This window comes from Ochotona curzoniae, unplaced genomic scaffold (genome assembly GCF_017591425.1).
Source record: "Ochotona curzoniae isolate NIBS_2020 unplaced genomic scaffold, NIBS_Ocur_1.0 contig_3622, whole genome shotgun sequence".
In the NCBI taxonomy this organism is placed as follows: domain Eukaryota; kingdom Metazoa; phylum Chordata; class Mammalia; order Lagomorpha; family Ochotonidae; genus Ochotona; species Ochotona curzoniae.
In genome coordinates this window covers 29,550,280-29,574,806 of record NW_024465926.1, presented here as the reverse complement: position 1 = coordinate 29,574,806, position 24,527 = coordinate 29,550,280, and the positions used below count along the sequence as shown (strand labels likewise).

The following is a 24,527-nucleotide window of genomic DNA, read 5'->3' as shown; positions in this document are numbered from 1 at the left end:
GGCCTGGCTGTTACTATTATGGTCATTTGGGAGACCAACTAGTAGTTGGACCATCTCTGTTCTTATCACTATGCCTTTCAAATACACAAATCTTCAAATAATACTTCAAACAATATTTATTTACCTCATTCCACACTGGCAAGAGCCAAGAGTCCCTGGCTCACTCTCGAGCTGTTAAATATGGCACTACAGGTTAAGCTCACTGTTGTTCAGCATGAGGCAAGGAAACGGATGTACCCAAGAGGAAGACAAACCAAACCAAGCCTGACAGAACTGCAGTAGATGCCTGGCCCAGTGTTGGCTCTCTTAGCCATCTGGGGAGTGAACCAGCAGGTGGAAGATCTGTTTCCTCCTCTCCATAACAGTTTCAAAATAAATCAAGCTTATTTTAAAAAGATACCTGTACCTCAAGCCAGAAAATGAGTTACTGTATGCCCTATACGGAAACATTTTCCCCAATTAACCCTCTCCTACTGAGCTCATATGCAGGTGTTTCCAAGTTTTGTGTTTCCCAGTTACATTTCTACTCTTTTCCAGTTGCATTTCACTGAACCTGGAAGTAAAATAGCCACAACCCTTAACCTTATTTTGGTAGGGAAAATTAACACCTGCCAAAGACAGAAAAAGTTGCTGGACTAGCCTGTGCCACAGGAAGTCTTGGCTTATTTGACAGATTTTGATGGTACTAACTTTGTAACTTTGGAAACACGTTCTTGTAAAACTTAGCAAGTACTAACACAATGTGAGGCAGATGGTGAGGTGTTAATTGTGGTCATTTAAAAATATCTGTAAATCATCTGCTACTTCTTCCAAACTGTGGTGCTTAATTCCCTTATCCTTGAGTATGGGTTAGACTTCAGCAACTTCCTTCTAAAAGAATTCAGGTAGAAATGACAGGGTGCCACTCCCAGGTCATGTCATGAGAGACACTGTGGCTTGTTCTTGTCCTCTGCCCCTTTCTGAGGAAGTCACGGCCAAGCTGTGTGACACTACGGAAGGGACCACAGGCAGAACGAAGGCCTCAGGCTAACAGCCAAGTCAGTGAGCTTACACAGAAGTCCATAACCCTTCAGGTGACAGCGACCCTGGCCAAAACCATGACTGCTACCAGAACCACCATCTACACTGTTTCTAAATTTCTAATCTACAGAACTCTGAGATGAACATCTATTATTTCATGATACTAAGTTTGAAGATAACCTGTTGTACTCAAGTAACTCAAATGGGCAGTGAGCCTTCTGGGGCTTGAGGTAATTCATCATGGCTCAGGAACAGCAGAGGAATACAAATGACTAAAATAAACAGCACCTTATTTATTCAGCAAGTGATCAGCTGAACAGTGAGCTCTGTCAACATATGAGAAAGTCAACTGGACGCCACAGGATTTCTGTAAGTTTCTTTATCAAGCAAGATGGCATGAAAAACAGCCAAAATTGTTAATAGCAATTTTTATTGTTCACTGGTGCAAAAAAAAAAAAAAAGAAAGAAAGAAAGAAAGAAAGAAAGAAAGAAAGAAATTTATGATAACTGTGATGCATTTCCCATAAAATTTACAATGAAGTTTAAACATAAATTATATAGATCACAAATTTTCTATTTTGCACTATTCAAATAGAATCAAATTATTCTGATAAATATACCCAGAGGACAAACAGGTTCTGAGTGAATGACTGAGTCCAAATCTGCAAAATATAGCTTCTGATTTTGACCATGGTGTTTCAAAATTCTTCAACATGCATTCATACATTCTAGTTTTGGGGAAAATAGTACACATGGCCTTATCTTGCATTTAGGGAACAGCCCAAGCTGAATTTCACATACAATATTCCCTTCCTCTAAATTAATCTCCAACTGGACTACAGAACAGAGACAGACACTTTTGGGTTAGGCCCCAGCAATGAAGAAAATACACACAGCCAACAATGAAACAAACAAAAGGAAGGAAAGCTTCACTTGTAGCCAAAGAAGTTGTTCTTGTTTTGTTTTTGTTTAAAAAAAAAAAAAAAGGATCACAGGGAATTTAAACAGCAGATCAGTCATGCTACTTGGGGTGATCAGACAAACCTGAACACTGACAAGGTGAGAAACTTTATTAAGGTCCTGCAGGTGAGTGTCTGGAGGTGCTGGGCAAAACACATCACAGGTAAGAAACGGGAAACCTACCTCAGCATTTCTGGAAGGCACAATCTATGACAGGGAAACCTAGCATATTAAACCCTTACTGGATGTACATGGAAGGAGTGTGGAGAGCTGTTTCTGTCTCACAGGATGAGCCCTTCATAAATTGGCCCCTCGGATTCTGGTGATTCCCGCCTCAAGCGCAAATGCTCCAGCGTGTTATGAAAATGTTTGTTAATCTGCTCTGTTTCTTCGCTGGACTCGAGATTTGGGAGATCTTCTCGAATCTTTTGGATAAGCTGGTTCAAAACCTGAATTGTTACCTACAAAAGAACACACATACCTTCATGACCTTCATGATCCAGCATGCACTCAACGTAGCTTACATGACTCTCATTAACTGATCACAACTATTGACTATTCCTCCATCAGTGACTATGTTACCATACAGAGTAACAAGAACCAGTGAAAGAATGAAAGCACCATTTCATTTAACCTACAAATCTTGACTACTACCATAATGCTAAAATAACAATGCATTTATGAAGTACTTTAAACTACTTGGATCAGCTTATTTAGCATTTGTAAATTATTTTGCATTTTTTCAAATAGACAAGGGTTATTTTCTATCACCTGAGACAAGAGAGTTGGGAATGTTCTTGCATATATTGGTTCTTCCACTAGAGTAATACATTAAAAAGATCCTGACTCTTCTGAACAAGACAGAATAAACTTGTATGTACCAAGTCTCGTAACAGCAACATTTAAACACTTAACACCACCAACAAGACTTAAAAGTTCACTTACCGCATCATTTTCCTTTTCATAAAAATAGATATATCTGTTTAGAATTTCTATAAAAAGCTGCACTTGAAGAGAGGGGTCCATGCACTGATTGGCTATTTTTAGAGCTTTCTTTAGGCACTCCATTACCCTCTTGCCTCCATGAAGCTAAAATAAAAGGGCAGGGAGTTACTGAACAGAGTGATGAAATGTAAACATGCTATGTTGACACAGACAAATACAATACTTCAGTACTCCTACTTGTTTTAAAGAAACTTAAACCTGCCTTTTGTATTTGAAAATTAAAAACGGGAGCACACACCAGGATCCTAAATGGAAGCCGATTCATATCCTGGCGGCCCTGCTTCCCATCCAACTCCCTGCTTGGGGCCTGGGAAAGCAGTCGAGGATGGGCCAAAGCCTTGGGACCCTGCACCCATGTGGGAGACCTGGAAGAGGCTCTGAGCTCCTGGCTTCGGATTGGCATAGCTCTGGCTTTTGGGGAGTAAATCAGCAGACAGAAGATCTTCCTCTCTGTCTCTCTGTATATCTGACTTTCCCATAGAAATAAATAAATCTTAAAAAAAAAAAGAGAGAGAGAGAGATAAAATTAAAAACGGGCCAGCACTGTGGTACAGAAGGTTAAGCTGCCAGCTGTGATTCTGTCTTTAATAATTTTGCCCTTCAAGTAGTGACTTTGAAGCAGACGGAGGTATAGAATCTGTGCTGATTACAATATCCTCAAAGCAGAGGCTCTGACACAGGATGAGAATTCCTGTATATTATTGTCCACTTCCTCCCTCTAAAAAAAAAAGCTATTTATTTTTATTTTATTTTAAAGGTAGAGCTCCAGAAACAGAGCGAGCTTACAACCACAGGTTCACTCCCTAAACGGCTGCTAAGACCCAGAGCTGGGTCAACCAAAACCAGGAGCCAGCAACTTCATCCAGGTCTCTTACATGAATGCCAAGGGCCAAAGCACTTGGGTCATCTTCCGCTGCTTTCTCAGGCACATTAGCAGGAATCCAAACCACACCCACATAAGAAACAGCTTAATCTGATGCACACAATGCCGGCCCCTCCACTTCTTTTTTTTTTTTTTAAAAGATTTATTTTTATTATTTTTTGATTGGAAAGGCGGATATACAGAGAGGAGAGACAGAGAGGAAGATCTTCCGTCCAATGATTCACTCCCCAAGTGAGTGCAATGGGTCGATGCTATGCCGATCCGAAGCCAGGAGCCTCTTCTGGGTCTCCCACGCGGGTGCAGGTTCCCAAAGCTTTGGGCCGTCCTCGACTGCTTTCCCGGGCCACAGGCAGGGAGCTGGAAAGGAAGCGGGGCTGCCGGGATTAGAACCGGCGCCCATATGGGATCCCGGGCATGCAAGGTGAGGACCTTAACTACTTGCGCCACCGCGCCAGGCCCCCCTCCACTTCTTTAACAAAACAATGTTGTTTCTGTCATCTAATTTCTCGGGACTCCAAATGTTTCACCTTCAGAGCACAAGGCCAGGGCCATTACACCTGTGTATCAAAACAAGGTCGAGAACAACCTACCTCCTCCCCATTTTTGTCTGTGTTTCGACCAGACCAGAAGAGGTGTGCACAGGTGCTCACAGCTCGGCCCTGGTCGGGTTTCTTCAGGAGTTTGGACGCAGCAAGTGCACACTGAGTCCTCAACGGTTCGTGATTCTCTTCACTGAAGCACTTCATCCTCTCGAAAGTGCCAATGATCAAGGTGATGGCAGCCAGCTGTGCTTTGGAATCACTGATTTCATCCTCATACAGAGAAAACGCCTGGTGGGACACAAAACACTCTTAGGGACCAACCATGCACGCCAACATTTCCCCCAGTCCATCCAACCAAGCCCCTAGCCCGTGGCACACTCCACAGCTCCCTGGTACCCGAGCCTGTGGTACCCCTTCATGGAGCAGCACAGGATGTAACTGTGTTGGTATGCTGAAATGCGGAAAACTGTCCCACCTTTGTTTAACCAAGAATTTCCAAAATGAACCGGGATAAAGGAACTCTCTCTATGAAGCACTGTTCCCATGACTCCCATGGAAACCTTAAATTTCATCAAATCCAGGAACTGATCAATTTTGCTGCTCCATGCTAATCAATATAAATATCTCAGAGTTCCAAGACAGTGGGAAAACAGTAGCTACCTCTTCAGTGCACAACCACTGTAATAAGTGACTAAACTCAACAAAACTTACTAACGGACAACCAGAAAGGGGAATGGATCCTCACCTGGGACATGAACTCATATGCTACTGTCTCATGATTTTCAAAACCAATTTCTCCAGCAGCTAGTGCCCCTTGCAGAAAAAGTCTTAACGGTAATTCTGCCAGTTCTGCTTTAATCAAAGCACTGACAGTCTGGTGAGCAAATGAAAAAATCTTCTGGCATTTCTTCTCCCACTTATCATCCTGAAATGAGAAAATAAATTATCTTAAGGTCAAGATTAAATGAAAAAAAATTTCCATTTTACTTAGGATCTTAACAGAAAAAAAAAAAGGTGGAAAAAAAAAAAAAAGAAGGGAGCACCAAGAATACACGATGGGGAACATGAAGAGTAGCCCTTCACTAAATAGTATTGGGAAAACCAGATGTCTACAGGAAAAGAATGTTTTCCTCTCTCCTATGGAAGCACACATGTTGGGGTCTGTGCAGTGGATGTGGGGGACACGAAGGTGTGAAGCGTATTATTCCATTGCAGGCAGGGCCGCAAGGAATTTCCCACTGCATGGCAGGGCCCACCCGGTGGATGTCTCTACAACCACTTGAGTGCAGCTCCACCTTCTTTTCCATGGACACCAGACCACCCTGTGGAAGAATTCTAATCCATCCAGGCACTGTTTGCTACTGTGAGGTTGGCCTTTTACTCAATGTGAGCTTGGAGGTTAATGCAAAAGGGCCTTCTATTATTCCTGTCCCCATTGACCTTATGCTAATCAAGGGACCTATATTTACACTTTTTTTTTTTTTAAAGATTTATTTTTATTATTTTTTCATTGGAAAGGTGGATATACAGAGAGGAGAGACAGAGAGGAAGATCTTCCGTCCGATGATTCACTCCCCAAGTGAGCGCAACGGGTCGATACTATGCCGATCCGAAGCCAGGAGCCTCTTCTGGGTCTCCCGCGTGGGTGCAGGTTCCCAAAGCTTTGGGCCGTCCTCGACTGCTTTCCCAGGCCACAGGCAGGGAGCTGGAAGGGAAGCGGGGCTGCCGGGATTAGAACCGGCGCCCATATGGGATCCCGGGCGTGCAAGGCAAGGACCTTTAACCACTTGCGCCACCGCGCCGGGCCCTATATTTACACTTTCATTCTTTCCTCATTCTTTAGGTTCCCCTTTTCTTTGTGATACAAGATTGAGTTGTAGGATAAGAATTGTAGCAGGAACTTCTTTTGTTTTTAGGTAAAACAAATGGCAGAATTATCCTTAGAAACACCCACTTGACCATGACATAAAAAGTATAAGCCAGAGTTTGATTTTGTATAAATAAAGCAGACAGCTTTCGTGCATTGTCCATTATGATCATGAAATCCTAGTGGTCCGTCTTTCTTTCCTCTTTGCGCCTCATCCACGCACGCTTGGCAAGTTCTGAACTCAGCTGGAGCTGGATTCCGGCACACACATGTCAAATAGGATGTCTTCTCAAAATATCCACCTGAGGCTATTGCCTTTGTAATGTTTAGAAATTTGTTTTTTCTGATAAAATAGTAATGCATTCACAAACTGGGAAAAGTAGGAATTCACATACAAGGTTTGAAAACAGATTTATTTATTTTTATCTTTTGTCCACTGGTTCACTCCCCAAGTAGACACAATGGTCAGAGTGGGTGCAGGGTCCCAAGGCTTTGGACCATCCTCTACTGCATTCCCAGGCCACAAGCAGGGAGCTGGATGGGAAGTGGAGAGGCTGGGATACAAACCCGTGGGAAGCTGGTGCTTACAAGGCAAGGATTTAGTCACTAGTCTATTGTGCCAGGCCCCATAAAAGGATTTTAAAAGTTAAAATTCTCCCTAATCTACCATTGAGTAATAATTATTAATAACATTCTAATAGTAACACTTTCCTTTCTTTTTCCTACATAATTTGGATCTTTGTAAATGGTTTTTACTTTAAGTCCTCTGAAGAAAAATTAAATAAAATTGGGTTCAAACTGTGAATAATTTGCACAGTAAATTAAGATTTATTCCATTAATTTGAGAGGCAAAGTTACAGACAGTGAGGGAAGGAAAGAAAGGTCTTTCATCTGCTGGTTCACACTCCAAGACCAGTACTATGCCAAATCAAAGCCAAGAACTTCTCCCAGGTTTCCCACATGGGTTCAGGGGCCCAAATATTTAGGCCATCCTTTGCTGCTTTCCCAGGCATTATTAGCAGGGAGCTGGATCAGAAGTGAAACAGCTAGGATTCGAACAGGTGTTAAACTGGAAATGTTAGCACTGCAGGTGGCAGCTTAATTTGCCACAGTGGCAGCCACTACAATCTCTGTTTATCTCTTACTCCATTATAACAATTTTCCTCACACAGAAGTTATTTGAGATCATTTTGACGAGTGAAAAATATTTCATAAACTACATGTATAGAACAATTTAACTATTCCCCCTTATTATTTCTGAAAGCCAAAAAAAGAGAGAGAGAATGAGACAGACAGAAACGGCTCTCCAATTTGCTGGCTTACTTCCCAAATGCCTGCAACAGCTAGGGCATCTGGGTATCTCCCACAGGGGGAGTGAAAGATCGCACACTTGGAACACCATGTGCTGCCTTCCAGGGTGCCTATCAGGGGGAGCTGGTATCATGAGTAAACCCAAGCATTAGAATATGCGTGTCCCAAGCAACATTAATCCCTACACCGAATGCCTGCACTGCATTCTTGCCTCTTAGAAATACAATTTGCATTGTATTTAGTAATAACTTGTTAGAAACAAACTGAATGGTCTAAATAAACAAAATTTACTAAGACCCTAGTTATTTTTATTTTATTATTTGAGATTTTGGTGTGAAATCCCCTACCAAAACCACTGCCAAGACTAGTGCTGAGGTTTTCTTCTAAGCGCTTTATCGTTTCAAGTTTTACATTTAAGTCTTTCATTTAAGTCTTTAATCCATGTCAAGTTAATGTTTGCATATATTGTAAGGTAAGAATCCAATTCCACATTCTTTTCCTGCAGACATCTGGTTTTCCCCATACTATTTAAAGAAGGGCTACTCTCTGTCTTCATGTTCCCCACTGTGCATTCTTGGCGCTCCCTTCTTTTTTCTTTAGGCCTTTATTTATTTGAAAGCTACAGTTACAGAGAGAGGGAGAAACACACAGAGAAACAGATCTTACAACAATTGGTTCACTCCCCAAGTAGCCACAGTGACTGGGGCCAGGCCAGGCCAAAGCCAGGAGCTTCTTCAAAGGATTCCCACGTGAGTACAAGGACTCAAGCACTTGAGCCATCCTCCATTGCCCTCCTAGGCCATCAGTGTGGAGCTGTATTGCAAGTACAGCAGCCAGATGTTTTGACTGCTTCACCAAAACACTGGATCCTCTTGCTGCCCTTATTTAAGATTAGTTGTCTATTGCTACATCATTTTATTCCTAGACTCTCCGTACTGTTCCATTGATTCATGTGTCTGTTTTTATGCAGTGCACATTGCTTTGAGTATAGCGGCTGTTATTTAAACATATTTTTTTGTGTGTGACTGCTTTTAATGTTTATTTATGCACATCTACTTGAAAAGTAGGAGAGACGGAGACAGAGGTCTTCTCACTCCCTGGTTCACTATGTAAACGGCAGCAACGGCTAAGGCTGGGCCGGGCTGAGCTGAAGTCGGGAGCCTGAAACCCCACCCAAGTCCCCCATATGTGTGGCAGGAGTCCAAGCACTCAAGGCATTATCCATTGCCTCCAGGACGCATTAGCAGGAAGCTGGATTGGAAGCCGAGCATCTGGGACTTGAACTAGTACCTCAGTGTAGAGTAAGCATCCCCAGAGGCAGCCTAACCTGCTGTGCCACAGTACCTGTCTATTGCTGCTATTTTCTTTCCTTTTTTTCCCTTTCTGCATTCTCAAAAATTAGCTTTAGTGAGGTTTACCTTAGCTATAATAATTGCACTACCACTGTCACATTTTCAATTGTTAGATTCATCCAACGTTGGAGAAGAGTATCAGTGAGAAGTAGCCACAATACAAATTAGCTGGAAGTAGTTGTAATACAATGAATGCTCTACTGAATAATCATTTTCAACCCATTATTAAAAAACGAAGTTTAGGGCCTAGCATGATAGCTCAACTGGCTAATCTTCCACCTCCAGGTGCTCGGATACCATATGGGTGTTGCTATATATCCCAACTGCTCCACTTCCCTTCCAGCTCCTTGCATGTGGCCTGGGAAAGCAGTGGAGAATGGCCCAAAGCTTTGGGACCCTTAACCCACATGGGAGATCCAGAAGCAGCTCCTGGCTCCTGTCTTTGGATCAACTCAGATCCGGCCACTGTGGCCACTTGGGGAGTGAACCAGCAATGGAAGATCTTTCTGTTTATTTCTCCTTCTCTTGGTAAATCTGCCTTTTAAAATGAATAAATCTTCAAAAAGAAAATTAAATGCATTAAGGTTTGTTTCTTCACATAAACTTGGCCACTCAATTTTCAGGTGTGAGATTAAAGTTGTCTTCTTCAAACTATACTGCTGAAGACTGAGCCATGAAACCGGGAAAGAAATAAATTCATACAGCTTTTAGAAAAGTGACTATGCAATGCTAGGCCCTTTCATTAGCTATAAGCTGATCTCATTTAGTGTAACTTTAAATTGTTTTTTTTTTAAAGATTTATTTTTTGCTTTCATTTCAAAGCCAGATATACAGAGAGGAGGAGAGACAGAGAGGAAGATCTTCTATCCGATGATTCACTCCCCAAGTGACCACAAAGGCCAGTGCTGCGCCAATCCAGAGTCAGGAGCCAGGAACTTCTAGGTCTCCCACCTGGTGCAGGGTCCCAAGGCTTTGGGCCATCCTCGACTGCTTTCCCAGGCCACAAGCAGGGAGCTGGATGGGAAGTGGGGCTGTCAGAATTAGAACCAGCGCCCATATGGGATCCCAGCACGTTCAAGGCGAGGACTTTAGCTGCTAGGCGACGGCACTGGGCCCAACTTTAAATTGTTTTAATCTTATTTCTAAGTGTGATCCTTCAACTAGTATGTGACCTACAAGTATCTGGAGCACTTAACATCAGGTAGGTAATAAAACTAAGAGTTAACTGATAGTGGGTTTGTGTTATGCCACTGTCCTTTTTGGTAGGCTTAAAAGCAAAACTCACACACACAAACACACAAAAGGAAAAAAGTAATGACATACTTAAAAATAAACTCACCACTGTAGAATTTTCTTTGTATCGAAAAGCTAGCTGGTAAGCTGCAAACACCAGAGGTGGCAGTGTGAAGCGAATCCGCTGATTCCCACCAGCTCCAAAATGTTTTCGAGCTGTGTTTAAAATCTGACAAAAACAAAATAAATAAATGAACACATCTTTCCCCCAGAATGATCATCATTCATTAAAAGAAGACTCTATATACACCATTGCTGCCATTTTGTGAATTAAAACATTGGCTGCAGCAGGCTTATCATGAGGCAGTAAGATATTATCTCCTGAGTTATCACAATCTCCTTAAGATGGACACTAAGCTCATTTCACACCTGAGGGTTGAAGTCCAGAGGTTGTGGAACCTGTGCAAGGTAGCTAGTCAGGAGCACAGATTTACTGAAATGTATTTCATACTCCACATACAAACTATAGTAAGAGAGATTACATTTCAAAGTAGGGCTGGCATGTGGTTCAGTAGGCTAATCCTCTTCCTTGTAGCACTGGCATCCTTGATGGTTGCCGGTTCGTGTCTCATTCACCCTAGTTATGGTCTGGGAAAGCAGTGGAGGATGGCCCAAGTCCTTGGGCCACTGCGCCTACATGGAGAGATCTGGAAGAAGTTCCTGGTTTCGGATGAGCTCAGCCTGACTGTTACGGTCATTTAGAGTGAACCAGTAGCTGAAAGATCTCTCTTTTTCTCCCTCTGTCTCTCCTTCTCTCCGTAAGTCTGCCTTTCAAATAAAATTAAGTAGATCTTTAAATTAAGTAGATCTTTAAAAAAAAAAGTAGATTCTAATATTACTATTGTGTGACCTAAGCAAATGACCTCTTGGGTAGAAGTCCCATTTGAGAAATAGACTGCTATACTTTTCCTAGGGTTACTGAGAAGATGAAATGACACACATTACCAGCACAAGGCATGAACTTGGAAAACATTGGCTATTATGACATACAAATAGCTGTATGTATATGGCTAGCATATTATATCTCCTAATTCAGAAAACCATTAGGACCATTTAACAGAAACGTCAATTCACTTTGAAAAGAGCCACTGTGAAATAAATATTGTTGGTTCAGAAAAAAGTTAAAAGAAAACCTCAAAATTCAAGCCATACTATCTGGTAAGCTACATTTGGTTGCAAAGCAGATGAAAATACACCCCCCCCACCCCACACACACACAAGAAAAAAGTCTTACACAAAGCAATCACTCAAAATACTCGAACAGTCAATGTAAGAGATCATACACAGACCATAATAATGACATACAACGACTGTCAAGACCAAGCCAAAGACTATCCTACTACCAGCAGATTATCAACCCTGCACTCAGACTAATCCTTACACAAAACAAGAGTGTCAGCTACCACAAGGATAACCAACACAAGGAAACAGTCAACAATTTATCCTCAAATAAATGTTTCCATCACACTAGTCAACATCCTATGTACCAACAATGGTTAAACCACTTTGTCAATCAATACTCAAGGACCCAAACTGCACTTTTCCATCATTAAAATCGCCTGCTATCAGCTGCCAATACCTTTACTCCAGCAACATGTTCCACTCATTTCAGATTTACCGAGGCTTAATAATAAAGACAGATTTCATCTGACTACCTTAAGCAGAAAAAAAAACAAATTAAGGAAGGAAAAGGCAAGCTGAAGTTTAAGGTCTTTAAAACATATGCAGCATGACAAATACAACATATTTGCAAACCACAGAAATATAAATAATATAAAGATGTTTCTTATAAAGTTTACTCTGATAGACAACTGGACATTTCTATAAAGTAAATACACAATTTAAGAAGAAAATAAATACAGCACAATCATGGGATACCCAAGTAAAAGAAGACAGGCTTTTCTGCAATTCTTAAGAAGTTTACAGAAGAAACTAGAAACTTGTACCTCATAGGCTCTAGTATTTCTATGCAAATTAAATTGATGGATGCCATGAACCTTCCATTTGGTTCTAGTTCTTTCAAAATCATAAATTCTAACCATTGTAAACTACTTGACTTCATTAGCAGGTGGTAAAGGGTCACAGGAAGCAGTACATCATACCAAGTACTGCTGATCGGGGTCCTCGGATCGCAGAAGATGGATGAATCGGCCCACAAGGCCCTGCTCATCAGCAAAGTCTTCCGGATCAGGATCTTCAATGGGTTGATCTGGCTGATCTTGAATCAATGTGGATACCAAATTCATTATGGAATCCACCTGTAACATGAGGGGCACAATAAACTCACTAAGGTCAAACAGTTGACATGCGAAGCCACCATTAAAAATATTTTCAATTGTATAAAGGTACAAATTAATATCAACAAAAGAATTCTTTCTTTTGTAAGAAAATTGCTATAGACGCGTCAACGCACGCACATAGAAGTGCTTCAAAAGTTTGCAGGAAAGCTGAATTAAAAGTTTTAGGGCACTTTCTTGAAAACCATACATAACTTCTTCATAATACAATTTCCACGAAATCCCTCAGCTATGGACAAAAAATCTAAAAAGAAATACACCCAATGTTAATTATTTGTGATTATTCTAATTCTCCAATTTTCTAATTCAGATAACACATAAACTGCTTGTGATCTTTCCTCAGTATTAAATTATTCTCCCCTCCCATCTCTTCGAGATTTCTCCATCAAAGCTACAGCACCATTTCCTAAAACAGCATGTCAGCATTTTCTTACCTGGTCTTGAGAGACAATTTCTGTGTTATAATCCAGCACATTACTAAGCACATAACAACTCATGCTCTTTCTGGACTCATAATCAAAGTACTCAAACAGCGGGTGAAAATGTTTTAATTTCAAGACTGTTAAGATATTGTTGTAAGTATCAACAGGTATCTTCAAAAGTCTGGTGAGCTCCTTTGAAACTGCACTACTGGTAGCAATACTACAAACAGAAAAACAGAAGCCTTTTAGCGAATAAAATTAACTTTCTACACAAACAGAACTTGCTTCATAAAGATCATAAAGTTCTATACCACTTAAAGGAAGTGAGTCAAGTAAATCACACTACTCCAAAACACGCCAAAGATCTTTCTCTAAAAGGACAAGGATGTCCATGAAAGCACAAATACTTACTTATGTATTATTGTTCGACTGACACAAAATAAGATACAATAAACTGTCTCCAATTCATGAGCAAATTGTGCTGGAGTTAAGGTGACTAACAGGGAAAGGAACATGTAACAATGCCACGGCAACGGCAGGTGGGACTTGAATTTCAACGAATCTACAGCGAGCTCATTTTTAAGTTGATAATTTTGTATGGCCCACATTTCATAAATATCTTAATGACCTTTGGCAGAAAAAGATATCCAGTCCTGCTATTTGGATTTTACATTTGGCAGAATGACAAAAGACAGGGAAAAAACCCAGGGATCTTGCATCTGTTGGTTCATCGCCCACATGCCTGTGGTAGCCAGGGCTGAGCCAGGCCAGAGCCAGGAGCCTTGAAATCCATCTAGGTCTTCCACACGGGCAGCAGCGGCCCAAGCACTGGAGCTGTCCCTGCTGCCCAGGACGGTATATTGGCATACTGCAAGCTGTATCAAAGGCAGAGCCAGGACACACACCTAGGCACTCTGAGAAAAAAATGTGAGTATACCAAGTACTACTGCACTAAATGGCATATCCCAATTTTATATTTCTAAGAAAAATATTTCAAGTGATAGTTTGGTTCCTAGGGAAGTTAGTAAGTATTATATATTCACAGTAAAAAAAAAAAATAAAGGGAAAAAATGCTTTATAAAACCAACAATTCAATAAAATATATGAATTATTTTTTGCGCAGCATATGCTGATGATTAAGGAAAAGCAGGCTGAATTAAGACAGTAGCTTATAGAAACACTCCATGAGGACTAACACACATCCAGGGATCTGTAAGATCTTCAGAGGCTGAGATTTCTAATTATTCTGCTTACTTTTAAGTCACTTGAGGAAGATACAAATACACAATTTTCTCTTACATTTGTTACTCAAGATTTGGACTGTTTCTCAGATCACAGAAATATGAGAATGTATGAAAGAAAAGGAGGTAACAAAATAAAGTTATAGGGGCAGGTGTTAGAGAACACAGAAGATACAGGCCCTGCTGGGGCTGCTCACACCCACATCAGGATGCTAACGTCCCCGAGAGGGCAGGTGGATGATGGCCCAGGAACGCAGGCCTCTGCCACCCAGATGGGAGACCTGGCTGGAAATCTGAAGGCCTGGGCTTCAGCCTAGTGCAGGCTTGACTGTTGTAGCCATTTGAGAGGTAAGCCAGCAGACGGAAGAGCCCTTTGTCACTCTGCCTTGAAAATAAATAAGTAGATCTTTAAAGAGAAGAGGGGAGGGGAAGAAATTAAAAATTTCCTGATACAGTTGAACTACTAGAAGGGACTTGAAAAGTAAAAATATTACATTAGGTGAAATTCTGAATAACAGAATGAAAAAAGGAATGCCCGATTTGACCCAACTTCACAAGCATCTGAGGAATGACACAGGAAGGGAACTGCTAGGAAAATGCCCTCAGTGGCCACTAGGGGATGCCACAGGCTTGCAGTAACTGGATAGCTAGTGTGACACAAAATGGGGGACAGAATACAGTATCTACCATATGTTCTTTGATGGTATCAAAATCCAAGCTCAACACAGAAAACTATCTTTAAATCAACTGGATTTCTATACCTTAAATATACATATGCCACCATCTGGTTGCAATTTATTCATCTGTAGGAAACTGTTTTAAAAAAAATCTAGTTATGCGAGTTACGTAGAGACAAGGAGACACACAGAGGGATTCTGTACCCCTAATTCACTTCCCAAACAGCCAGAGCAACAACCAGGGCTGGGCCCTGTCAAAGCAAGGGCCTTCCACATAGGTGGAAGGGGTCAAGCACTTGGGTCATCCGTTGCTGTTCCCAGCTGGGAGCAGCCAGGACACTCACCAGCTACAACAGGAAATGGCAGCGCTTCCGCTAGCCCCCCAAGGAAAAGTAAATGTAAATGTGTATGTATATTTGTATAATAGGGAGTCTAATTTGCAGACAATGGTCTCCAAAAGCTGTCTCTGGTCCAAGAGTGTCAGTTTTCCTTACTGTTCACAACCACTTCACAGGGTGCCACCTGCCCCGATTAGCACGAAACATGACAGTCTTAACAAATGCTTATAAGACAAAGGCTAACATTTTGAAAGGCAATTGAGAAAAAAATAGCAACTGAGAAAGAAATCTGGGACCAAAAAAAGTGTTTCACAAGGTTGCTTACAAAATGCAACTTTAACTTACTGTTCCAGGTTGAGCTTATTGAATATCTCCACCGTCGTCTCTAAAACTTTATCAACATAGTCCACTCGATCGGGGTAACATTTCATAGCAAGATTAATGAGAGAGACTTGTAAAGATACAACATCCTCGGATGGCATGTCTTGTCTAGACTGGAATGTTTAGAAAACCACATAATTTATTAAAAAAAAAAACAAACTATAAAACAATTTGGAGCAGAGAAGTTTCAAAGTTTTGAGAACTCAGAAAAAAAAATCTATACACACCTGAATCACTGTAGCCACCTGCTGTGAAAATATATCAAAAAGTTTAATATCTGCTGGGATTCCAGGTCCATCTTCACGGTGGGCAAATAAAGCTAATCTAAAAAAAAAAAACAAACAAACAAAAACAAAAACCAAAAATCTTTATTTTTAAAATGACAGAGATATTTGGGTAGTGGAATCATGAGTCACACTTTCTTAACAAAGGTTGTTAAAACAGGGTTCTAAATGTATTCCCTCAATTTATTTTTATCGACGGTTTTGCCAATAGTACCTTGTTTTATAGGCTTTTTTACTTTATATTACTCGGTATAGATTTCAACAGGCTGATTCTCTGCACTCTGAAGCCAAATTAACTGACATGAATAAAAATACACTGAAGTGACAAAGATTTCCAATGGCCTTAATTTAAATGAATAACTTTTAAAATACTGCACTTTTACTAAAGTTTGAAACACAAATAACTATAAAAGCAAATGATTTTTAAGTACCATGATTCTGTTAAAGTTTTTTTTTAATTAACCAATTAAAAAATTTTTTTAATTATTTATTTTCATTACAAAGTCAGATATACAGAGAGAAGGAGATACAGAGAGAAAGATCTTCCATCCACTGGTTCACCCCTCAAGTGGCTTCCCTGGCTTGAGCTGAGCTGATCTAAAGCCAGGAGCCTCTTCCAGGTCTCCACGACAATGCAGGGTCCCAAGGCTTTGGGCCGTCCTCAACTGCTTTCCCAGGCCACAAGCAGGGAGCTGAATACAAGTGGAACAGCCGGGATATGAACCAGTGCCAATATGTGTACCAGGAGGATGCAAGGTGAGGATTTCGCCACTAGGCTATCATGCTGGACCCATTAATGTACTTTTGAAGGTAAATATACTATTTTCAACAAGCTATTAAAAATAATGCCTATTTCATTGTTTCTACCTACCAGAGTCACTTTGTTAGAAGAATCATTACTGATACCTGTATCATACCTGAATCATTAAAGATACCTGAGTGACATCACATCCAACACAGGAAAAATCACTTGAATACAACTTCCTTTAAGGGCAGGCCCATGAAACCTATAATTTTGGCTGCCTAAGATTGAACTGATATTTTGGAAAACTGTGTCTTTAAAATTTAAATTTAATGAGCTAGTTACTGAAGGTATTTACAGAAATACATCTTTGCTTTGTTTTCACATTGACAATGATGATGTATGCAGCAGGGATACAAAGGCAGCACAGTTGCCAAATGCTTATTACAGCGATTATTAGAAGCCAAGTTTTATACAGATCTTTAAAATAGTTTTCTTTAAAAAAATAAAAAAGGCTTATTTTTATCTGAAATGCAGAGTTACAAAGGAGGACAGAGAGGTCCTCCATTTACTGATTCATTCTGCAAATGGCCGTAATGACTGCAGCTGGGCTAGGATGAACCCAGGAGTCGGGACATTCTTTCAGGTCTCCCGCCATTCTTTCAGGTCCCCCACGTGGGTGCAGGGGCTCAAATACTTAGGCCACCCTTTCTGCTTTCCCAGGCACACTGCAGGGAGCTGAATCTTAACTGGAGCAGCCAGGACTCAAACCGGCACTCATACGGGATGCTGGGACCTCAAGAATCAGCCTAACGTGTTGTGTCAAAATGCTGACCAAGTTTTTATTTTTTAACCAATCAAGAACAATGGCTGAAATAAATAAATAGATACATAAATAAGTAAATGAGTGAAATTTACAAGGGATTTACCAAACATATCAGAAAATTGAGAAAATGTGTTAACAGTGATTAATTTTAGTTAACGTTTCAATTTTAACCAACTATATGTAATGTCCACCTGGCAGAACACTCAATCACATCACTCCCAATGGACAACGACTTGCATTATGATACAAAACAAGTTTTAGCCTTTGATTTGGAAGAATAAATGATGGGTCTATACAACAATGCCAATGCCCATAAAATGCAGAAATTAAAAGTGCTCATTATTTCCACATCTCCCACATAACGAAATTCATTCATACCTAAGTTAGGCAAGCACCTAATAAACACACTAGCAAAGCTGAATTACTGGATAATCACACAAAAAGCATCAATATAATAATTCACAAAGAATGTGTTATTACGCCCAAGAAAGAATATCTGTCTCTGGAGCAGAAAGGTCTTACCTATCAATTAAAGCAATGATTATGTTTTTCACATTTACATTCTGGTGTAACTCAGCGCAGGCCCGGAGAAAAGGATTCAAAGTTTGGAGGTGGAATTCATCAGGAAAAACCTGAAAAACAAAAAAATTGGTTGATACAGGTAAAAATACTTCACAAAACAACCTGAACTAACATGACCTTTAAAATTCATATTTGTGGGGGGGGAAAAAATCATTTAAATTGTACTCAACTAAACTCAAGCATGTTGCTTTTGAATCTCTCTGAACAGGACCCAGACGAAAATATTCCAGAACCAAAGAAGTCCTGCAAAGTTTTAAAGCTACAGAGACCTAGAAAATGTGGAGATCACCCTTTCCTACATTTTCGGGGAAGAGTAGGGGGTCGTTAATACAAAACAAGTTATTAAGTTGTAATAAGCAGAATTCCTTATTCGGGAAAACGTATTTTCTCTTTAGTCAAGATTTTTTTTTAAACAATGCAAAGTGAAATGGGTCCCCCTAGAGAATGAATCTTCTCACTCACCTGGATGATGCATTCCATGAGATATTCTTGAGCCAAAGCATCTCTGCAATTCACAACTTGCTCCAAGATGCCAGTCAAAACAATCTAAAACAGGCAGTCAGGGGAAAAACAAAAAGGAGTAAGACTTCAGTACTAACTTGAAAAGCATATTTTAGATTTTTTTTCACCCATAATTCTTTAAATTTTACAGATTGAATTTTAAATTTTATAGATGTTTTAAATAAAAAATCCTGGATTTCTATTTAGTAACAGTCACAAATAAGCCCAATTTATCAACTTGTTTTCTTTACGGTTTATGTTTTTTTCTGTATTAAGAAATCTTTATTGAATTCATGATCATAAAGATCTCCCTATTTTCTCCTAATAAGTTTAGGTTTTATATTAAGATCTCCATTCCATTTTTTTAATAAAGATTTATTTTTATTATTTTTTTATTGGAAAGGCGGATATACAGAGAGGAGAGACAGAGAGGAAGATCTTCCATCCACTGATTCACTCCCCAAGTGAGCGCAACGGCCGATGCTATGCCGATCCGAAGCCAGGAGCCTCTTCCGGGTCTCCCACGCGGGTGCAGGTTCCCAAAGCTTTGGGCTGTCCTCGACTGCTTTCCCGGGCCACAGGCAGGGAGCTGGAAGGGAAGCGGGGCTGCCGGGATAGAACTGGCGCCCATATGGGATCCCGGGCGTGCAAGGCGAGGACCTTAACCACTGCGCCACCACGCCAGGCCCTCCATTCCATTTTTAAGAATTATTCTACACTGCATGAATGAAGGTCAAGATTGAGCTTTTATACTTTGGTTCCAAAAGCATTTTTTGTTTGTTTGTTTTCATGATTTACTTTTATTGGAAAGGCAGTTGAAGCATTAGCCAATTGAGCCATTATGTCAGCCCATCCCCTTACACCATTTGTTAAAAAGATTCCCTTTAGTGGGCCAGTGCTATGGCTCCAACAGGTTAATTTTCCCATCTTCAAGCATCAGCATCCCAAATGGGTACCAGTTCCTGTCCTGGCTGTTCCACTTCTGATCCAGATCTCTGCTAATAGCCTGGGAAGGCAACAGCAGATGGCTCGGGTCCTTGGGACCCTGTACCCCACCTGGGCAACTCAGAGAAGCTCCTTGCTCCCAGCTTCAGACTGGCTCAGCTCCAGTCACTGCGGCCATTTGGGGAATGAGCCAGTGCATGGAATAGCTTTCCCTCTCATCTCCTCTCTGTAAATCTGCTTTCACATAAGAAGTGAACCAAACCGCTGCCTGTGCCTGTGATTACAGTATTCTTTCTGTAGGAGTGCCAGTTTGAGTCACGTGCTCTCTTTCCAATCCAGCTCCTTGCTAATGCAAGTGCTAAAGCTGCAGAAGACGGCCCATTTAGAAAACCCACATGGAATTCCAGGATCCTAGCTTTGGACTAATTCAGATCCAGCCACTGCTGAGCATTTTGGAGGAATGAGCCAGTGGATGGAAGATTTCTCTGTCTCTCCTTCACTCTCTCATGCTGCCTTTCAAATAAGTAAATCTTTTTTTTAAAGAAGTTACTTTTGTATGTTTTAGTCAAATGTATCTGGGTCTACTAAGCATTGTCTATTGTAAGGATCAGATCTAGGTCTGGCTGTTTATGTACATCAAATTTTAATGGAACATAGCTGATCCTACTCATTTCCATTTTGTCTGTGGCTACTTCTGTACTATATTTACCGAGTTTATTAGGTATAAACCACACGGTTTTCAAAAACAAAGAATATTTAGTATCAGAGCCGTTAAGGGAAGCCCTATGGTCACTGTTTCACTCTCACCATCATGTTACAGGTCCATCCCTCTCACCAACGATCACCTTCCCTCACGTCAGCTTCGAGTTCAGAAAGAGTCCCACTTTGTCCCTCTTTCCCAAAACTTTTGTGCTTATTAGGTTCTTTGCTTTTCGATACAACATTTAAAATCAGCTTGTTGACTTCTAGCTAAACAAATAAATAAACTTGCTGGGAAAAAAAAAAAGCAATCCTGCTGCAATTTTGAATGAGATTATATACTAACTTCACAGATAAGCTTAAGGAAAGCTGCTATCCAGGCAACCTCAAGACTTCTGATCACCAAACTTAGCGGTTTAAAAATGTTCATCAATGCATTTTTTTAAAGATTCATTTATTTTTATTGGAAATGTAGAATTATGGAGAAAGGAGGAAAGAGAGAGAGATCGAACCGCTGGCTCACTCCCCAAATGGCTGCTATGGCCAGAACTGGGATGATTCAAAACCAGGAGCCAGGAGCTTATTCTGAGTTTTCCTTATGAGAACAGGAATGGGCTATCCTCTACTGCTTTCCCAGGCCATAAGCGGGGACCTAGACCAGAAGTGGAATGGCTAAGATTCAAGCTGGTGTCCATAATGGAATGCTGGTGTGGCAGATGGAGGCTTAGCTTGCTTCACCATAGCTCCAGCCCCTATGTCTAGCTTCTTTATATTAAAAAAAATAATAATACATTTGAGAAGAGAGAGAATGTGTTTGTGTGTGTGTGTGTGAGAGAGAGAGAGAGAGAGACAGAGAGATCCCACATGCTGTTTTATTCCTCCAAATACCTGCCACGGAATGCATTGTTTTTTAGAGTGTTTTTATTTAAAAAAAAAAAAAATCAAGCTTCAGTTCATACTTCACAACATGAGAAAAAGTGACAAATAAAAAAAATACACACCTGTTTATAACGTTCCACATTTACACCTTCCAGCTGGCTGAGGCGCACCAAATTTGTCCCCACTAAAATTCTCAGTTCCTGTCTTTCTCGCTCTCTTTTTTCTCTATCGCGGCTATGACCCTGATGTTGCATTCGCACCCACAACTTGTTCATTTCTGCAAAGTTGAGTAGTACAAAGTCCATGGAATCACCGATATCTCCAGTTGTTTCTTCACTGAAAAGAAATTGTGGAAAAATCTTGATACAGTATTTAAATTACAAAAACAACTTACCACTACCCTTCATCCTTTCTATATTTCTTACCTGTTTTATACCAACATTTTATAAAAACCACAAGTTCCTTAGCTCAGTAATAAATTTCAAGAGAAACAAATCTTAGCATGAATACCAGGAAGAAGACACAGAAGAGCTCAACTCCCTGCCCTAGGCCAGGGGGACTTGCTCTTATGGTAACTCTTCTTTAAAGGAATCGACATGCTGGTTGGACCTTGCTGATGTAGTCACGTTGGGAGTGAACCACTGTGATGGAGATCTGTCTCTCCCCTTCTCAGATACTATGCCTTTCAAATAAACAATCTTTAAAAAACAAAAAAGAAGCTGAAGGAGACACAAGTATTGGAAAGACATCCATTGTAGAAAATACTGTGGAGAGTAATGGACAAATTGCAATGATCCCTAAAACCCACCACTCATATCTACCCAAAAGAAATTAAATCAAGGAGACACGTGCCTTTATTGTCTGTTGTTTATTCATCCTTATTATTTATTCACAGTAGCCAAGAAACGGAAATTTAAGCATCTATCGACTGGAGAATGAATAACGCAAATGTGGTACATACAAGTTGGAACTGGAGATCACTATGTTAAGGAAAATAAGGCAGAGAAAGACACACACCACATGATCTCACTCCTAGGTGGAATCTACAAAATACCAATCTCACCAAGGGTGAGAGCAGAGCTACATTTATCAGAGGCTAGAGGAAGGAGAAGGTGCGGTGAGAAAAGGCTGACCTAGCGTACTAAACTACAGTTAGGGAGAAAGTTCTGGTGCCATACTGCACAGCAGGATGACTGACTACATAAGTTAGATTCTTCAGTGTATGGAGCTGTCAACATGATTGCATGAGTGTCTGAAGACAACTTCTACAGGATAAAAAATACGGTGAAACTGGGAACTACAGTACTGGCTATCCAAAACATACAGTCTTTATGAATGGCTTATTATTATTAGTATTGGAAAGGCAGATAAGGAGTAGATACAGAGAAAAAGATCTTTCGTCCGATGATTCATTCCCCAATCAGCCACCATGGCGAGAGGAAAGCCAATCTGAAGCCAGGAGCCAGGAGCTTCTTCTTGGTCACCTATGTGGGTGCAGGGATCCAAGGCTATTCTTGACTTGCTTTCCTAGGTCCATGCAGGGAGCTTGACAGGAAGCAGGACCATTGGGATTAGAACTGGTGCCCATATGGGATCTTGGTGTGACAAGGTGAGGACTTTAACCTCTAGGCTATCACGCTGGGTCCTGGCTTTTACTTTTTTTGGAGTATCTAACTTGTGTATGATAACTATAATCACACATCCTGGGCCCGGAGCTGTGGCCTAGCGGCTAAAGTCCTTGCCTTGAACGCGCCAGGATCCCATATGGGCACCGGTTCTAATCCTGGCAGCTCCATTTTCCATCCAGTTCCCTGCTTGTGGCCTGGAAAAGCAGTCAAGGACGGCCCAAAGCCTTGGGACCCTGCACCCATACGGGAGACTTGGAAGAGGTTCCTGGTTCTCGGCTTTGGATCGGCGCAGCACCGGCCATTGTTGTCACTTGGGGAGTGATTCATCGGACAGAAGATCTTCCTCTCTGTCTCTCCTCATTTCTGTATATCTGACTTGGTAATAAAAACAAATCAATCTTAAAAAAAAGAAAATCACACATCCTAGATTAACTAGCAGACCATAAGCTATAAAAACCAGCTGGTACATGGAAAAAGTGACCATACTTGTACTTTATTATTTGATCATAAGTACAATTTTCAAAATGTAATTAATTTTAAAAGCCATACTTTCAAAGAATATTTAACATAATGGAAAACTGCTCTCAGTTATGTTAAATCAAAAAAGCAGGACCTAATAATCCAGACATGATTTGCTTAAATCATTCAGCTATCTGAGTCACATACTACATGTAACGAGGAGGTATTTATCACAAATGAAATCCAGTGGGCTGTGTTGAAGCTTGAAAGCTGCCACCTGTGATGCCCGCATCCCATGTAAGTACCAGTTTGAATCCCTGCTGTTCCACTTCCAGTGCAGCTCCGTACCAATGGACCTGGACAAGCAGTCCTTCGGGCCCTGCGTCCATGGGGAATTACAAGCTCCTGGCTTCCGCCTGGCCCAGCTCCAGCCATTACAGCCATTTGGAGAAAGAACAGGAAAATGGAAAATCTATTTCTCGCTCTTTCTCTCCTGCCCTTTTCTGTAACTCTGCCTTCCAGATAACTTTCTTAAAAAAAAGGGAAAAAAAAAAAGGAAAATACAAAATATTACCAAGAATTGACTGATGGAGGAATTTTTAATATTGTTTACTTATTTCTGTATATTCTTATATACTCTATAATGAAAAAATACAATTAAATCAAGGAAAAAAACCCACTTACTCTGTTGGTTCTCCCTCATCAGGTAAGATGTTTCTAGTACACTGGAGAAGATAATTTCGAAGAAACAGACCCCTCAAGGGATGCTGCACGCCACGGCACATTTCTACCAAATCTTTCAAAATGTCTTTCCTGGATTGAGGAAATGACTTGACATATACAACTCCAACTGTAATCAATAGGTAACTAGAAGAAGTATAAAGAAACACCTGATTAGAAATGCAACATTCATATTAACTAGGTTCAAACACATGAACACCAAGTAAACAGGAACCATGTTTCTTCTGTGTGAAAAACATATCATCTTATTTAAGACATAACCACTGACTGACCCCTACAAATGTGAATATGCAGTCTCCTCTTACGGCAGGATATATTCCCAGTGAAAGCCTAAAATCATGGATAGTATTCATTTCCCACACATACTTAATTATGATGGAGCTGAACCTGTCAATGATGCACACTAACAATTTAGCAACTAAAATATAACAATCATATTATACTATCATAAAAGTGACGTAATGATAACCTCCCTCAAAACATCTTGTACTGTACATTACTGTAATGGTATGAAATATGTGCAAAGCCTGCAAGATGAGATGAAGTGATGTGAACATGAAGGTACTGTGGGGTACTGTCAGGCTAGTATGTCCAGGTTACCTGAATTCTGAATATTGATCTGATAACCAAGACAGCTCCTAAGTGACTAACA

The 24,527-nt window shown here is 40.6% G+C and overlaps 1 protein-coding gene across 1 annotated transcript in view; it reads right to left on the bottom strand.

Annotated features, from left to right (window-relative positions):
- Positions 1–1,848: 1,848 nt before the first annotated feature.
- The window catches only part of VPS35 (VPS35 retromer complex component), a 47,396-nt gene continuing 24,717 nt past the window's right edge, over positions 1,849–24,527 (bottom strand). Inside the window, exons 5-17 of the mRNA XM_040982767.1 lie at positions 23,819–24,001; positions 21,170–21,383; positions 18,486–18,569; positions 17,964–18,073; positions 15,817–15,913; positions 15,554–15,702; positions 12,965–13,172; positions 12,336–12,491; positions 10,280–10,402; positions 5,156–5,335; positions 4,459–4,698; positions 2,926–3,069; positions 1,849–2,441 (exon numbers count right to left, since the gene is read on the bottom strand). Of these exons, the coding sequence (XP_040838701.1) occupies positions 2,262–2,441; positions 2,926–3,069; positions 4,459–4,698; positions 5,156–5,335; positions 10,280–10,402; positions 12,336–12,491; positions 12,965–13,172; positions 15,554–15,702; positions 15,817–15,913; positions 17,964–18,073; positions 18,486–18,569; positions 21,170–21,383; positions 23,819–24,001 (2,068 nt within the window). The 3' untranslated portion in view covers positions 1,849–2,261. The remainder of the gene's footprint in view (positions 2,442–2,925; positions 3,070–4,458; positions 4,699–5,155; positions 5,336–10,279; positions 10,403–12,335; positions 12,492–12,964; positions 13,173–15,553; positions 15,703–15,816; positions 15,914–17,963; positions 18,074–18,485; positions 18,570–21,169; positions 21,384–23,818; positions 24,002–24,527) is intronic.